At 33.3% G+C, this 18,752-nt stretch overlaps 1 protein-coding gene across 2 annotated transcripts in view; it reads left to right on the forward strand.

Moving 5' to 3' along the window:
* Window positions 1-15,649, forward strand: part of LOC113401297 (opsin, ultraviolet-sensitive-like) — a 30,403-nt gene extending 14,754 nt beyond the window's left edge. For both annotated transcript variants that reach the window (XM_064215411.1, XM_026641152.2), the window contains exons 2-3: window positions 14,391-14,521; window positions 14,606-15,649. In XM_064215411.1, the coding sequence (XP_064071481.1) occupies window positions 14,391-14,521; window positions 14,606-15,627 (1,153 nt within the window). In that variant the 3' untranslated portion in view covers window positions 15,628-15,649. The remainder of the gene's footprint in view (window positions 1-14,390; window positions 14,522-14,605) is intronic.
* Window positions 15,650-18,752: the final 3,103 nt, after the last annotated feature.

Consider the following 18,752-nt stretch of genomic DNA (forward strand, 5'->3'; position numbering starts at 1 on the left):
TGTTGGCACAAGTAGCCCTTTTGATCTGTCTCTACTATATCCACTCTAACACTAGATATATTTTAATTTGTGACGGCAAAAACCGTCCTTGAGATTACTCTAAAAAGTTTATAACAATGTATTTTGTGTATTTGCTAATTTAACAAAAGGCACTTGACATCAAATATTTTAAGTCTGAAAGGATGGATAATGTACTAAATATATTCATCTAGTAGTAGTAAGAAAAGCGATCAATTTGTAAAGATTTAAGAAAAATCATAGTAAAATTCGTATATATAAGAACTCTATTACCGATACATTCAATTTCGTCGTATATTCTACGTAAAACTAATATAGCGTTCTCGTCTGATGAATTCATTTCTTGGAAATTATTCACTCAATAAACTATAGCAAGGTAAATCCATAATTCCATACTAATATTATAAAACTCTGTCTGTCTCGCTTTCACGTCAAAACTACTGGACCTATTTAAATGAAATTTGGTACACAAATAGTCTAGAGCCTGAGAAAGGACATAGGCTACTTTACTTTTTATTTGGATAAAGTGCTGTAAAGGATTGAAAAGGGGGATGAAAGGTTGTTGAAAGTATTGTCATTTTTAGGACAAGAAGCATAAAACTTATATTTTAGTCTGTATACTTATAAACTAACATATCATGACACCCAATAAGGAGCGAATTTTGAAAATTCTACCCCTAAAGGGGTGAAATAGGGGTTGAACGTTTGTATGGAAGTCCGTATTTTTTTAAGTTAGAAACATGAAACTTTATTTTTGGGATACTGATTAAAAAGAAGTAGATACGTATTTAAGTGTTTTTGCATATTCAACCCCTACGAGGGTAAAATAAGGGTTGAAAGTTTGTATAGAAATCCGTCATATTTAAGATAGGAACATGAAACTTTATTTTTGGGATACTGATCAAAAATGAGTAGATACATACTTAAGTGTTTTTGCATATTCAACCCCTACGAGGGTGAAATAAGGGTTGAAAGTGTGTATAGAAATTCGTCATTTTTAAGATAAAAACATGAAACTTTATTTTTGGGATACTGATTAAACATGAGTTGATTCGCATTTAAGCGTTTCTGGATATTCTACCCTAAGGGCTGAAATACACACCAATGTGGTATACAAAGAGGTCTTAAATTTACGTAATATTTAAAGGTAAATTGTAAATATATTCATATTCTACGCGAGCGAAGCCGCGGGTATCAGCTAGTTTTCTATAAATACAACATTTTTTTATATTCTTTACCTCTTACTACGTTTATTTATTTAACTTATGAGTTTCCAACAAAAGATACACTAAATACATATTCTTAATATAAATCAATGTAAGATTTACAAGTTGTGTCCTCTTTCAATTATAGGGGACCACAGTATGCACTATTAAGCAAAAAACATATAAATACAGTTACGAACAAAAGTAAAAAAATACGGTAAAAAATTGTATGTAGTATTAATACTCATATAATTAGATTTTTAAGATCAAATATATGAGTAGTTAAAATTATACTGTAATTTATCCAATTACATAAAACGTTCCTATTTCATTCACAGAAAAGCATGTTCAAACAATGCATTTATGTTTTTCACTGATTCATTACAAAGCAGTCAAACCGTACTCCATTCTTCCTACGAGAAACCAATGTACCGACAAACAATGGTCTGTGAATTAATCAAAAGACTTGTATATAGTACAATGCCGTTTAACTTTAATATGAGATCTAAAAATCTGAAATTGAAATAGTAAGTGAATAAAGTATGCGCTTGGCTGAATTAAAGTGAACTTAATAAATACACGCGTGACGTGTATACAATATACTTTATAAAATTAGAATAAAACATATTACATTTATTATGTTTGTTTAAAATTATTAAACAACAACTAATCCTTCGAAATCCTATTTAAATAAGTAATATAGACATATTAAGAGACTCATCATTATTGCCGCTGGAACATTTTCAAGTATAAATTATATAAACTAGTCATTCATCATTTTTCCCTATTAATTATAATCACGATCCTATAACGAAAACAGTAACTTTAATATCGAAAGGTTTTTAATCATTAATAAACATTCCGACTAATATATACGTGATGCTGTGCCTGTACCATAATAAATTGTATCATGCGAATGCCACAGAAGCAATTATGAGGCCTTGCTTAGCTAACTAAACTGCAGCTCTATGTGTTCTACCTTTAAACACTAAGCGAAATCCTGTCATATTTCGCCCAACTAATTAACTTCTACACGAAATAAATAGAAAAAACTCTAAAAATAAAATTTTGTGAAACTGTGAAAAGAAACGAAGATAGTACTCGCCTTTCACTTAAAATTGAAATATTTAATTTATTCCATACAAATTTCCTCGGCTTCGTCCGCGTTAGAGGGGAGGCGTGTAAGTGTTAGGTACTCTAATTCCTTTTCAGTACACCCGCTGGTAAGTACGCAAAATTTCATGATGATCGGTTGATTGGTTACGACGTGAATACGTACCGAATAAACGAATTATCTTTCACATATACTATTACTAGCTGTTGCGCGCGGCTTTGCTCGCGTGGCTGTTTTATAATTACAGAATAATTTAAAATATTACGTTAAATTTAGACCTCATTTGTTCTCGACAGAGCTCACTCTGGAACAGGCTATTTAGAGCTGTCCATTCGAAAAACAGTCTTCTCTTATATCTACTTCGGCCATTTTAGAAATTTGACCTTGTACTTTATTAATAGTCATGGTGAAGCATGTGTACTTTAAGCGCGAACTGTACTCTCTTGAAATTAAAGGGGTATTCTGATGGTATCAAAGATATTCGTGGAATATACACTATTTCTTCTTTAGTACAGATATAACTGTAACCTATGACATTACGATAGAGAACCCTTAATATTAGTCTGGTGCCGTTGCATGATTTTTGAGGTCTTAAATTCCTCAGTAACATTATTGGCGCGCCAATTTCCTAACGTAAAAAATGATGGGCTTCAAGACTAACCTATATACGAAATTTCAACCTCTATTTCAACCCATAGGGGTGGAATATCCAGAAACGCTTAAATACATATCTACTCATTGCTTATCAGTATCCTAAAAATAAAGATTAATGCTTATAACTTCAAAAATTACTGTTTCCAGACTAAAATATATATGAAATTTCAAACCTTATTTCGACCCCTAGGGATAGAATATCCAGAAACGCTTAAATATATATCTACTCAGTTCTAATTAGTAGCCTAAAAATAAATATTCATGTTTTTAATTTAAAAATGATGGACTTCCATACAAATTTTCAACCTTTATTTCACCCTGTTAGGGAAAGAATATGCAGAAACGCTTAAATACGTATCTACTCATTTTTAACCGGTATGTCAAAAGTAAATCTTCATGTCTTCATAAGGTACAAACCTTTCAACCCTTATTTCACCCTTTTAGGGGTAAAATATCCAGAAACGCTTAAATACTTATCTACTCATTTTTTGTCAATATCCCAAAAACAAAGTTTCATGTTTCTACCTTAAAAAATTACTGACTTTCGCACTAACTTTCAACCGTTATTTCACCCCTTTAGGGGTAGATTATCCAGAAATGCTTAAATATGTATGTACTAATGTTTGTCGTAGTGGGTGTCCACTCAATAGAAAGATCCTACTCACCAAATTTCAAGGCCCTAACTTTAATGGTTTACGCGTTATATGGATGTAGAGTAGGAATGTTTTAAACTTTCGCTATATATGCTATACATTTTATACCTATATTACAGGAACATGAAAATCCATACTTGTCACATCAAAACTCTAAACTTAAAAAAGTTTCAACCGCGAATCGCTTCTTCTCTCATCGTCCATCCCATTTATCTACGTAGTAAAATTATAAAATAACTAACTAACACACGTAATTCGTTATGAAATAAAAGTGAACATTAAGATAGGATTTTTCAAAATTTACCTACTTCGGGGGCATATGGGAGATGAAAGTTTGTTTGGAAATTCGTTATATTTGTTATAAGCAATATGGAAATCGATATGTAAGTTTCTCCTAATAAATTCATGACATTTATCCCTCAAGAGGCTTGAATCGTGGTTGATTTGTGGATGTGTTTATAAAATAGTCATAATTGTGAGCTATAAATTCGGAACTCTGTACTTAGGCTTCTTCTTCTGTATAAATGACAGCTGTTACAGTGTTTTTGCAATTTTACCATATTGGAGTGAGAAATTGAAGATGAAAGATTTATGGTTGCATTAACAATACATACTAATCTAATCTCTGGAAGCTAGAATACAATTTTAAAATACATATATAAAAGTCTTATTCCTCAGTGCTGTAGGGTATAAATTATATTTATATCATATAAATTTGTTAATAAAGTAAAACATTTTTTTCGAAAGTATTAGAAATTATCTAAAAATTACAGCAGCCGTTTTTTTTGGATAAATAATATTAAATTAATAAATATTATTTTATCTTTTTTGACTTCATAAAAGCTGTCTTAACACAATTTACTTTGTGTAATCCATTTTATTAATTAATATTATAAATGCGAAAGTAACTCTGTCTGTCTGTCTGTCTCGCTTTCACGTCAAAACTACTGGACCGATTTAAATGAAATTTGATACACAAATAGTCTAGCGCCTGAGAAAGGTCCGTAATTTTTAAGTTAAAAACATGAAACTTTATTTTTGGGATACTGATTAAAAAGGAGTAGATACTTGTTTAAGTGTTTCTGCATATTCTACCCCTACGGGGGTGAGTTAAGGGTAAAAATTTGTATCGAAGTCCGTCATTTTTTAAGATAGAAGCAAGAAGCTTTATTTTTTGGATATTGATCAAAAATAAGTAAATACGTATTTAAGCGTTTTTTGATATTCTACCACTAAGGGGGTGAAATAAGGGTTGAAAGTTTTTATGGAAGTCGTCATTCTTTAAGCTAAAAATTTGAAACTCTATATTTGGGATACCGATTAAAAATTATTAAATACGTATTTAAATGTTTTTTGATATTCTACCTCTAAGGGGTTAATAGGGTCGACATTTCTTATATTAGATTAGTTTGGAAGTCCGTCATTTTTTAAGTTAGAAGCATGAAATTTTATTTTTGTGTTACTTATTAAGAATGAGTAATACATATTTAAGCGTTTTTTGATATTCTACCTCTGAGGGGTTGAAATAAGTATTGAAAGTTTTTATGGAAGTTCGTCATTTTTTTAAGTTAAAAATATGAGATTTATTTTTGAGATACAGATTAAAAATGATTAAATACGTATTTAAGTCTTTCTAGATATTGTACTTCCAAGGGGTTAATAGGGGTTGAGATTTCTTATATAGCTTAGTCTGGAAGTCCGTCATTTTTGAAGTTAGAAGCACGAAATTTTATTTTTGGTCTACCGATTAAAAATGAGTAGATACGTATTTAAACGTTTGTGGATATTTTACGCCTAAGGAGGGAAATAGGGGTGGCATTTCGTATATAGGATTGTCTGGAAGACCGTCATTTTGAAGTTGGAAGCTCGAAATTTTATATTTGGGCTACCGATTAAAAATGAGTTGATTCGCATTTAAGCATTGAAATACACATCAATGTGGTATACAAAGAGGTCTTAAATTTACGTAATATTTGAAGTTAATTTGTAAATATACAAATATTCTACGCGAGCGAAGCCGCGGGTAATAGCTAGTTTTCTATATAATACCAAAATAGCGTTACACAAATGTCACAAAAAAAAATCCTTCAGGAAATTTTATTTCTAAACGGATATAAAAGGAAAATGAAATTGATTGAAAATTTCCCACAATATAACTCGTATTATAGCTTTCAATAAGTGGAAAATTGTTATATATGTAAAATTACTTATTATTTAAATAGTACACTTAACGCAGGTTAACTCAGATCGTATGCGGTCGAGACATGAATTTGAGAAATGACCATACATGAGCTAAGCTAAGCTAATTTATCTTTAACAACAACCAATTTTAATATGCAGATATAAACATACTTACTGTTATATGAGAATAGGATCCGGGTTAAGAATCAATCCTAATTAAAGCAAAGGTTAGTGCTGTATCTTGTTATTGTAGTATTTAATACAGTCGGATTTAGAACTCTGGAAGCCCTGGGACAAAGAAGTGTTAGCCACTAATTATTATCCGAATGAATTGCTTGCAGGTAGATAGCATCATTAAATTTGTATTTTAATTGAGATGAAAATGCTACTTAAGCATTTTATTTACATGGAGGACTACGGAGGTCACGGATATGTAGCCCCGGATTCCCGAATGCCGAATTCCCCGTAATTGGGCTTTGACTATTCGTGCAGTGAATATAGTTTTACTCGTAATTACGTTAATCAGGCCTTTCTGTTCACATATTACCTAATAGTAATGAAATATAATTTATACAGATGTTTATACAGTTATATAAATTTTGAGTTTTTTTTAGTAGTAGTAGTAGTATTAGAATTTAATAGTAATAGTAGTTGAAGTAAATTGTCTTTGATTCATAATTATAAAGTTAATTCCGTTCCTTCTAAAACTAATCATCTGAAGAAATTATGTGTATATATTTGTTTAGATGTGTTCTATATCTTGAATGTATTCTATATATAGCCTAATACAATCACAGAAGGATTAAAGACGAATTAATAACAGTACAACTCATTAAGTCTACTCGCTAATCCGTTTGTAAAGGGGGCCGATTGCAACTTGGAATCAAAAGTAAGGCCACGAACTTCAGCTGACTCAATCGATTCCTCATTTTCACATTGATTGAACCAATTTTTTTTTGTTTTTTATTATATTAATCATAAGATTATTTACTAAACAAATGTGTTTTGAATATAAGTAGTTAAGTTCAATAGTGTTTATTATAAATACATATACATATATTAATCAAAAACTGTAGTTCATAATATACCAGAGCAAACGAGAAAATCTTAGATTTGTGTATCTCTACTCCATCTGCGATTGGAACATTGATTTGCCGCCCTTCTATCTATCTACTTTTAATCCGTCTGTTCATTTTATCAAAACCCATCTTTAGATAATCCTTAAAGATTGTCGTATTTTTTAGGTTTGATAACATTATTTGTAAAGAGAACAAAAAATATGGGATGAGATTAAGAGTCAGAATTTTTAACTTATGAGTTTAATGCAATGCCTTATAATAGATCTATTACACCCAGAGTATTTACAAAGATCATTAAATTTTTAATAGCTTTTTTAAGAAAACAAGCATTACAATCGGTGATATATTCAGATGATATTCTTTGGCGTTTTTAACTCAAAAACGTTAACTAAAGCGTTAACTAATGACAAAAACTTTAATATTTCGCAATAAGTGGAAAGGTTTTCACTCCTAACCTCATGTACTATCAAGAAATTTTCTTAGCTAATAGGCGTCTCAGTGGCCGCGTGTCCAGCAGCCAAATATGGCTTATAAAGACAGAAATATAATAAAACAACTCACATTACCTTAACTTCCATTATATTAAAACCACTCGATACATATATTACTTATAACTACAACAGCAAAGTCAGCAAAAATCCGTCCTTCCTAGTTTGTCCTCCATCTTTTTCTCCCTCGTCTCACCACTCCACGAGACGGAAGAGACGGGTGTGCCACAACACGGTGTCGATAACCGTATCAATAATCATACTTCATACATGTTATTTCAATTTAAAAAAAAACCTATTTAAAAGTCAAAGCAGTACTAAATATTATTATTTCAATTAAAATTATATAAGTATATTTAAAAAATCATGACAGAAAGATATTAGAAAGACAGAAATACATAATGTTACATCATAATAATTATTTATTATAGTTGTATGGTTAATATTCATTAGATTGGATTTTCGATGACCTAAATTATTGGAAGCACAATGTTTAGAAATCGTATAAATGACTAAAATACAAATAATTATTCTTTGCAAATTTTTACGGACGCTTCTAAGAGAGACTACATGGATCTTGAAAGGAAAACGAATATGAATTTAATACAAAATATTTAGAGCTTTTGTCATTTTACTTTGCGTTAAATACTATTGCTATTAAAATGCCAGACTGTTCATTATTATGGAGGATACTACTGGAGTTATGAATGAAAGTTGTCTAATGATGCATTTCAAAGACTTATAAATAAGTTTGGACAACCAGCTACTGATTTATTTGCTTGTTGTACTCTAAAAGTGACATTTATGTCTCATGGTTACCAGATCCAAATACTTTATGTGTCGACTCTTTTACAATATCCTGGAAAGTTATTAGCAGAAACTGAATACCAATGTTCTCTGTCCACGAGACATACGTATCGTATTATATGTATCGCCATTGTAAGGGAAACAACAGGATGGACAAATTCAAACACATTTGCAAGAGCATATAAACTCAATATAATTAATAACGATGATTTAGCCCAATCAGTATGCCTTCGCCCTTAAGTAAATAAAAATAATACAGATTGTTAGTTAGTTGATTAAAGTATACTAATTAGTTCAATTATATCTATCCAATTAAAGGTATGTAAATAAAACAAGATATAATATGTTTGGGTTGTATTTATTAATCGAATATGTTGACTTACTACAAAGAATGCTTTTTAGAAACAAAATATAATATGTGATCAAAAGAACTACAAAGAGAAGTTCGATCAATGTTATACGAGTCGCCTCATTCGAAGATATTATAAATCTATCCACCCAACACTAATTAGTATACTTTGTTACAGTTACTTTAACTGCTGGTTAACTATTAGTTAGTTTATTAATCTTTAAACAAAATGTCAAAATCGGAGCGAGCAGCTACTTAGGACCGTGGAGAGGGGCGGGCCATAAAATGTCGTACAGGATTTTAACATTGACAATTGTGGCTGTAAGACTAGAGTTTTAAAGACTCTAAACATGCGCGTCATTGCCTAGTCGGCAAGTTAATGAAACTACATAGTAAATAACCCCTTCAAATGAAGCGTCTAATATAATAATTATAGAACTTCACTTTGAAGTTCATTAGATCACAATATATAATATTTCGATTTGTATATTTGAATATTTAAGTGCAAATTCATACAGAAGGTCATTCATACAAAATCGTTTTTAACTTATCCTTCCCAACTGGAGTTTATGTTCAACTTAGACTCAAACTAGTTCAGCCTAGACTGCACTCGCACCTATGATGCCCAGATGAAGTATCTGGGCCTGATCCTGGACGGACGATGGAGCTTCGGGCAGCACTTTATCCAACTCGGCCCGAGGCTCATCAACGCCGCTGCCGCCCTCGGCCGCCTCCTACCGAACGTAGGAGGGCCTGGGTCGCTGTGCCGGCGCCTTTACGCCGGCGTAGTGAGGTCGATGGCATTTTATGGTGCCCCGATTTGGGTGGACGTCCTCACCGCTAACAACCGAGCCCTCCTGCGAAAGCCGCAGAGGGTCATAGCGGTGACAGGCATCAGAGGGTACCGTACGATGTCGTGGACTGCGGCGACACTTCTCACGGGCGATCCGCCTTGGGAGCTCCAGGCGGAGGTGCTCGCAGAGGTGTACCGATTCCGGGTCGAGACGAGGAACCGCGGCGACCGTCCAGGGTCGGCGGAAATCGGGCCGATCAGGGCTCTAGCCCAGCAAGCCCTGTTCATTCGATGGGAGGAGGATCTGGGGTCACCCACGGTGGGCCTGGCGACAGTAAAGGCGATTACATCCCCACTTGAGTCGCTGGGTCAAGAGGAAAAAGGGCACGCTCACTTTCAGGATGACACAGGTACTTATCGAGCACGGATGCTTCGGTAAGTACCTGCACGGGATAGCGCGGCGGGAGGTGTCACCCTCCTGCCACGAGTGTGGCGCGCCAGTGGACACGGCGTACCACACCCTGAGTGAGTGTGCTGCGTGGGGGCCCCAGAGGTATTCCCTGGCGGCAACTATGGGCGGAGACCTCTCGCTGCCGAGTATTATCAACGAAGTGCTCGTTAGCGTGACGTACTGGTCGGAGATGCGCTCCTTCTGCGAAAACGTGATGTCGCAGAAGGAAGCCGCGGAGTGGGAGCGGGAAGAGGATGCATCTGCAGACCCGCTCCACCGAAGACGACCGACCGACCGAGGAAAAAGCGTTATGCGCACCTTCTCCCTCCGCCTCAATGGCGCCCACCGAAAGACGGAGAGGGTACCGCTGGTTTTTTAGTGGGTAAATCCGGCGTACCTGGGCGCACTCGGCATCCAGGGCTCCGGGGAGTCCCATATTCCATCGGGAAAGCGCGTAACGCGTTTTTCCAGCGAGAAAAAAAATAATGGTTATTGCTAATGTGAATTTTTGGACTGGTCCATCTTGTTACGTACTTAATAACAACAACACTTGCGGTTGCTTTAAAAATATATATTATTTGTTAATTTTAAACATATGTACAAATAGATAAAGACACACACTGATTTTAGTCTGTAGAATGAAGTTATTTAAGACATAATGGAGATTGTTTTGTCAGACCTCATCCATCTGAATCTCAACAAAAGTTCTTCTCGGTTATTGGTACCATATCAAGTATAATATAAAATAATATGAGGAACTAATCTATATTTTTATACAATAATTAAACACAGTACACATTAACTAAATTCGTCATTTTATATAACTTCAACAGTTTCAAGTTAATTTTATTATAATATTTCGATATTTATATTTTGTTTTAACTAATCAAATCTATAAACTAAAACAAGACTGCAATATAATGCGGAATGCATAATATATAACTCATGAAATCACTTTCTACTGGTTGGTTGAGATTATTATACCACTTTTGTATCGCATTGAATCCGAGAACAAACAATGGTTCCGTATCGATTTATTCCATATAAGACAAATTTGAAGGTCCGTATACATTTGCGAGCTGAACTGTTGAAACTGTACTTGTGATTGTAATGGAAAATCTGACAAAAGAATGCGAATTCTTATCGTTTATTTTTCATTCCAGATGAGAATTTTCAAGTTAAATTGTATATTGTTTTGAGTCTGGTAATGTTTTTTATTTATTCATTCAACAATTTTATATTTGTACTAAAGTCAAACTTACATCTTTGTTATAATAGTGAATACTATTTTAAATCATTGTGGTGCATTATTATATCAATACACGCATATCTAATAATAACAAACATGTTTGTGTAAATATAAATTCATAACTTTTATAAATTTATTACGTTGAAAATTTATTTTTTTAAAAAACTTGTATAATCTATATAAGTATAATTTTTAAAACATAGTGGTCCACCAATTTATATAAAAAAAAAACTACACAAATTTTCTAAAAAAACAATAAATTAGGACATGTTTTTATTTAGAAAAATTACACTCTTTTAAAGCTCATAAAGTAATTGAATAAATATATTGTTAAAAACCTTTTTTTTGCTGAAAAACACATTTACACGTTTCTCCCCCAAGAAGTGGGGATGTATGTGAGACTCTCCGACGCCAACTGCACCGGAAGACCCATTAAAAAAAACAGCGATACCCACTTCGTCTTTTCGAAAGACGTCAGGGGATCGCTTAAGCATACTACCGTGCCATGTTATTAAAAATCTAAGTAGTGTAATAAACTAATACATCTATTATTTAAGATCTGATTTACATTAACGTAAAGTTTGAGTAGAATTCGTCTGAGTAAGTACCACCTACTCATCAAATAATCCACCGCCAAGCAGCAAAATTATACTACTATAGTATTTTGTTACGGTTTGAAAGAGAACTGAGCCAGTAAAAACAGGCACAAGGATCAAAACATCTTATTTCAGAAGGTTGGTGGACATTGGCGGTTTAATTAATGCTAAAAAAAGTATAACAGGCAACAGGCATACGTAATAAAAAAGTAATAATAGTCAAAACATTTAACACATATTATGAAAATAAAAAATGTCAAAAATGTAAATATAGAACTGCGAGGTCGGTCAATGGAATTTATATCATTAAGCTCTTGACATTCACACAATGGATTTTAAATAACGCTTCGCAGATCAAAAGAAAATGTATAATATTTAAAGCGAGGATACCAAATAAAATGTCTAAATTTGACATTTCTCCGAACATTTTTTTTTCGAAGCATATTTAATTATAGTTAATGATAGTAATGAATTATTTCTACGACTATCACCACTATAATATTACGGATAAAAATGTATACGATATTAAGAAATATACTTTTTTCAAGTAGACCCAAACATGTTCCTTTAGCCGCCACCGGTTCACAAATATATGAGTTTGTTGTTAGTTCAATGATCAATCCACGAAGATACGCCTCCCTATTCGTGAGCGGAAAGCGTGGGTCGCACAGAGTTCAAACCCCCTTCGGTCGCGACTCGAGTCGCCCACGGCTCTGTGTCGACGGTTAGGTTAGTTTACGTTACTGCAACTCTTGAGCCACCGGGAAAGATGTTTTACTTAATATTTTTGTTCCATTTTTATTTTTGAATATAAATATTCTTAGAATGTTGTATGACCATATTATTCCTACAGGCACAAGAGACACAATATCTTAGCTCCCAAGGTTGGTAGCGATGTAAAAAATAGTTTATATTTCTTACAGCATCAATGTCTGTACGGTAAGTGGTAGTTACCACTTACCGTCAGATTTCTTATTTGACGGCCCGTATACCTTTTTTTTATTTTATTTTCATTAGGACAACCAACAGTAGATACAATATGGCAACCAAAATAAAAAATAAAAAATTACATTTCAAAATTATCAAGGCAAAAGTTCTACTACTTACAGGTAGTCTCATCATGCATTATCATATTACACAATGTAATTATTGAAAATATGAATTAAACATAAGCATAATAATTAAAAAAAGCTAACTTAACCTAATAATAATAACTTAACTGAATTAACCTCTTTTTTATAATTAAAATTATAAAAATAAGGTTTTGGTAAGGAGGTTACTGTAACATATTTATTTATATTTATGTTTTATGTATGATACGATAAGGCTTAGAAATACACTGCAGCGCTCGGGAAAGTCTATGCATATAAGTAGGTATTATTTTTTTGTCGTTATTCTAATTTACATTACGGTACGATACCAATATAATTTAAAAACACTGTATAATCATGTATTATATAATGTTATTATTATTTAATTACTTTTTCAGGATTTACGTAAAAAATTACAACTATTAAAAATAAAATAAATGGCCCATTGTCCCTCCTATTAACATAAGTTAATAATCTCAGAAGTCAAAATCAAATGTGCGACACTTAATCGCTAAATGGTTATCGTTAAGCAATTGAGATGTAATAATGTAAGCTTTACATAATCATATATTATGAAAAGAAATAGGGACATCTTATCTGTTTGCAGAGAAAATCACGTCTGTACTGTGAACTATTTAATAATGGAAAAACTACAACATTTACTTACCTAATCTGAAAACTGGGTGTATAATATTATTGCCCACTGTGTTTACGTATGTTGTTGTTTATAGTATTGTGCACAAGTGCTTATTGGCTGGAACACGTGAATCTTAATGGTTTACAAGGGTTCAAAGCCGTCAGGCACCATTAAATTTTCACGCGCTTAATTTGTGTTCATAATATTTCATCTCGTGCTCAGCGCTGAAGGGAGATATCGTGAAGTAACCAATGTGTGCAGTTCAACCATACATACGTATATCCGCCGACCCGCAATGGAGCTGCGTAGTAAAATAGGCTCTAAATTTTATCAGAGACAGCTTTTGTCCAGCAACACATTTACAAGCTACTAATTTACGTTTACCGATTCTTTTTCGTGAATGTTGAATATTAAGTATTTACAGAACCTATGTTAATAAATTACTGTACAATACATTACACATCAAATATTTTTTAACATTATATCAAACTTCTAAATTTCGGTATGTTAACAATTCCAGTTGCAACAGTTCTTTGTTTCTATGCATCGAGTGTACCGTACGAATTGTCGAACTACCCAACATAATTTTTATAATTGTATTATTGTTTTTTAAGTGAATGTAAATTCTTTAAATAAAGTTCTTAAACCCGATTAAGTATACGTTTTGCCATGAAACCGTAAAGTTTAGTACACATCAAAATTTGCGAGCGACATCATGCATAAATAATAACAAAACATAATTAATATGCTAACAGTATGTCGAAAAGTTAAATTAGTGAACTTTTTATTTTACGTCCCTTATTGTAAAAGGCAGAATCTAAAACTAAGCAGAATCGGGTTCTAGTCCAGTCATTATGTCCGACAGCATGCTTGTCATGCTTAAAGCTAGTCGGAGATAAGTCAAGATGGCGAAGAATGCTTATAAGAAATAATCGTCGACAATTTTAAGTTCAGCTCTTTGAAATGTCTATATTTAAGACTGTTCTAATACTTAGAACTAATATTCATTGTTTTTTTGGTCACAGGTGCCGGACACTACGCACTCCGGGGAATATCTTAGTGGCTAATCTTGCTCTAAGCGACTTTATGATGTTGGCCAAAACACCAATTTTCATTTTTAACTCATTTTACCTCGGCCCAGCTTTAGGCAAGCCTGGTAGGTATATAAATATAATATTTTTATTAATAAAAATATTTTGCCTGGTATATTTTATTTAATATGTTTATTAAACCATTTTAGCTTGCGTGGTTTATGGTTTTATCGGTGGATTGAGCGGCACAACGTCAATCGCTACACTTACTGCCATTGCTTTGGACCGTTACTGGGCAGTGGTGTATCCACTAGAGCCTCTGCGAGCGCTTACAGCTATCCGGGCTCGCTTGCTAGCCGTCGGTGCTTGGTTCTACGCTGGATTCTTTGCTATGATACCAGCTTTAGACATCGGATATGGTCACTATGTTCCCGAAGGCTTCCTAACGAGCTGCAGCTTTGACTACCTGACTGACGAAATCCCACCTCGCTATTTTATATTCGCATTCTTTTGCGCCGGGTGGCTGGTGCCACTTTGCATAATTTCATTCTGCTATACGCGTATTCTGAGTATTGTTGTTGGCAAAAGAAACATGAATTCAAAAAATCAAGAGCAGCGTCTTTCATCTAGACACGTCAAAGAACAAACGAAACGCAAAGCGGAACTTAAATTAGCGGTCCTCGTTATTGTAGTCATTGCTTTATTCTTTGTATCTTGGACTCCGTATGCTATCATTTCATTACTGGGAATTTTCGGTAAAAGGGACGTCATAACTCCAATAACTTCCATGATTCCTGCTTTATTTTGTAAGACTGCTGCTTGTATTAATCCTTTCATTTATATAATTACACATCCAAAATTTAAAAAAGAACTCCAGAAACTATTATTTAGGGATAAATCTCGCCGTATGATGGGAACTTTTAAAACTGCCGCTTGTACTGAAACGAGCAAATTTCATAGACAGAGTAAAAATCTAAGCGAGACTGATGTGGAAATCATAGAAATGAAAGATATTCCTTACAATGTTCCCAATTCGAAAGATATTCCAAATATTGAGACCATATCGTCAAGAATATCAGAAAGAGAAGGTTCACAGAAGTCGAAAAGAAGCGTAAGCATGAAAAGTTTTGAAGAAAGTGTCATTACACCGCCGACTTGGTATTCGAAACCAGAATTTACTAAAAAAAAAAGTTTTCATCGTCGATTGACAAACACCTCTTTTGATCTATAAGATTATTCTGTTTAAAAAATATTTTAAACGATATCAATACTAATACATACATGCTAATTTATGTAAAAAAAAAAGTATGTAGTGAAACGATGATAATGTTCTAATTACTTATCACTATTTTAATAACAGTATTATTAAACATTAATCTGAATAATATTATTCCAGTTAACATGTAACAAACGTCATGAGGGTAAAATAAAATTATGAAAATATTTTTTATTATTTTATTCCATACCTGTAGACACAAAGTAATAAATATTAGGTCCTTACCATATGAAATCGGCGTTTTATACGGGAGGAATATAAAGTCCTTTTTTTTGTAAAATTATGTAATTAATCAAAGTATGCACCGTTGTTATCTATGCACGTTTGCCATCTCATAGTTAGTTAATTGATCCCTTTACTAAAAAAAACAATGGGAGCAAGTATCAATAAACTCTTTGAAGTCGGTTTGGACTGCCGCATCGGAGTTGAAATTTTTTCATTGTAAGAAGTTATCCAAATTCCGAAAAAATGGTAATCTGTTGGAGCAAGGTCCGGGGAGTATGGTGGATGTCGCAAACATTCCAATTGTAACTCATCTAACTTAGTGGTTGTTTGTTGTTCAGTGTTTGGTGTTGGGTTGTCGTGAAGCAGCAGTGGCCTAGAGCGATTGACCAATCTCTTCCTTCATGGTTTGCAGTTGCTGGCAATAGATATCTGCCGTAATCGTTTGAACAGAAAACTGTAGTAAATAATACCGGTGCTAGTCCATCAAAAACTCACAAGTAACTTTTTCTAAGTCAATTTTCATTTAGGGCAGGATTTAGCTGGGTCTCCAGGGTTCAGCCATTGCGACGAGCGCTTCCGATTATCATACAGTATCCACTTTTCCTCACAAGTAATGTTTCGATTTAAAATCCCTTCATTGTTATGTCGGTTGAGCAAAGTACAGCACAGCAGTCGTCGCGTGTTTGTGAAGTTCGATTTACTCAATTCATGAGGTACCCAGCGTTCAAGTTTTTTTACTTTCCCGTTTTGCTACAAGTTTTGTACAGTTTTATCACTTACCCCGAAGCCTGCAGCTATCTCTGAAGTACTTTGTGAATCCTTCGAGCTGTTTCAGCAGCACTGGTGCCACGGTAGAACTCGTACTCGTAAATATACCGATACTTCATGTTTTCCATTGTGCGGCAATAAGCGATACCAAAGAAAAAAATAATGAGGAGTTTTGGAATTCTTGACCAAAGAGATATTTCAGATCAGTGGTCAGTACGACAAAACGCTAATTTTTGTAAAACTCAACTTGTTGATATTATTCGTTATTTATTCAAACATAGCTTAATATATCTTTATTAATTTATGATATACCTACGGATTTCCGTAAAAATGGCGTTTTGAACGTCGAAGAAACTGTTATCGGAGTTTTGGAAGTAAAATTTAAGTGGATATAAGTAGTTAAGTGTTACAATATTGTATTATAAATAAAGATATATTAATCATAAACTTTTAGTAGTGCACAATATAACTGAGTTATTAGCATATCGCATGAAATACGAAAATTAAGGTTTATTTATCTTTATTCCTACTTCGATTGGAATAGGCTATAACTAACCGATGGATCAATAGATGTACATTGTACGCGTTCTAACCACTGAGCCGAGATGACCCAGTGGTTAGAACGCGTACATCTTAACTGATGATTTCGGGTTCAAGCCCAGGCGTGCACCACTGAATTTTCACATGCTTAATTTGTGTTTATAATTCATCTCGTGCTCGCCGGTGAAGGAAAACATCGTGAAGAAACCTGCATGTGTCTAATTTCAACGAAATTCTGCTACATGTGTATTCCACCAACCCGCATTGGAGCAGCGTGGTGGAATATGATCCAAACCTTCTCCTCAAAGGGAGAGGAGGCCTTAGCCCAGCTGTGGGAAATTTACAGGCTGTTAATGTATGTAATGTATGTATAGCTAACAAAGCAAGTACTTCCTGTTAAAGTATACAAGGACCGATAGAACATCACTGACACTCAACAATACGAGTAACAAATGTTCTAAGAACGTACAAATTATAGACCTCTCTGATATAATACTGGCACGATTCTCACTTACTGATCTCAAACAAAAGGTGCCGTAATTTGAAAATAAAAATACGTACTGTGATTTTTTGAATAAATATTCACATGTCTATTTCACAAGTAAATGCAACATTTGTTAAAAATAACGGCGTTCTATGATATATTATTGAAATATGTGGATAAGACATACTCGTTTAATTTTACTTATAATTTGCTTATATATCAAAATATTTATGTGCCATGTTACCAATTAAAAATTATTTGATACGTATTTAAACGTTTCTGGATATTTTACGCCTAACGAGGGAAAATGAGTTTGCCATTTCGTATATAAGATAGTCTGGGAGACCGTCATTTTTGAAGTTAGAAGCATGAAACTTTATTTTTTGGCTACCAATTAAAAATGAGTTGATTCCCATTTAAACGTTTCTGGATATTCTTCCCTAAGAGCTGAAATACACACCAATTTGGTATACATAGAGGTCTTATATTAACGTACTATTTTAAGGTAACTTTGTAAATATATTCATATTCTACGCGGGCGAAGCCGCGGGTAACAGCTAGTTATTATAATAATTACATATTAACAAATTGTTACTATACTTGTTATATATCTCTGAAAAGTAACGATCTTAATGATCAAATCCCAGTAGAACTGTTACTTAACAACGTGTTACTAATTAACAAATCAAATGTCAATCAAAAATCAAATCAAAAAATGCTTTATTCAAGTATATTTTTAAATCAGCATTTTACGAAATAGTATTAAATATAAAGCTACCACCCGGCTTGGAATGTAGGTACCACGAGAAACTTTAATCAAACGCAGCACCTGCTATTTGTTATATAATCTAAGCTTAGATATTTCTATGTTCTAGTTCATTTCTAAATTAAAGTAAGATTCCTTTTTTTAAGTAACTGAAATTTAGAATACAAATACTTTTCTATTTATGTAAGAGCTTTTATTACCTAAATGCTTTTCAACTTATCTTTATCCTTTCGCTAGCAAAAGACCAGGCCAACTTTTATCAGACTTTTAGCAGACATAGATTCATAATTTATGATA

Source organism: Vanessa tameamea, chromosome 7 (assembly GCF_037043105.1).
Source record: "Vanessa tameamea isolate UH-Manoa-2023 chromosome 7, ilVanTame1 primary haplotype, whole genome shotgun sequence".
NCBI classification, from domain to species: domain Eukaryota; kingdom Metazoa; phylum Arthropoda; class Insecta; order Lepidoptera; family Nymphalidae; genus Vanessa; species Vanessa tameamea.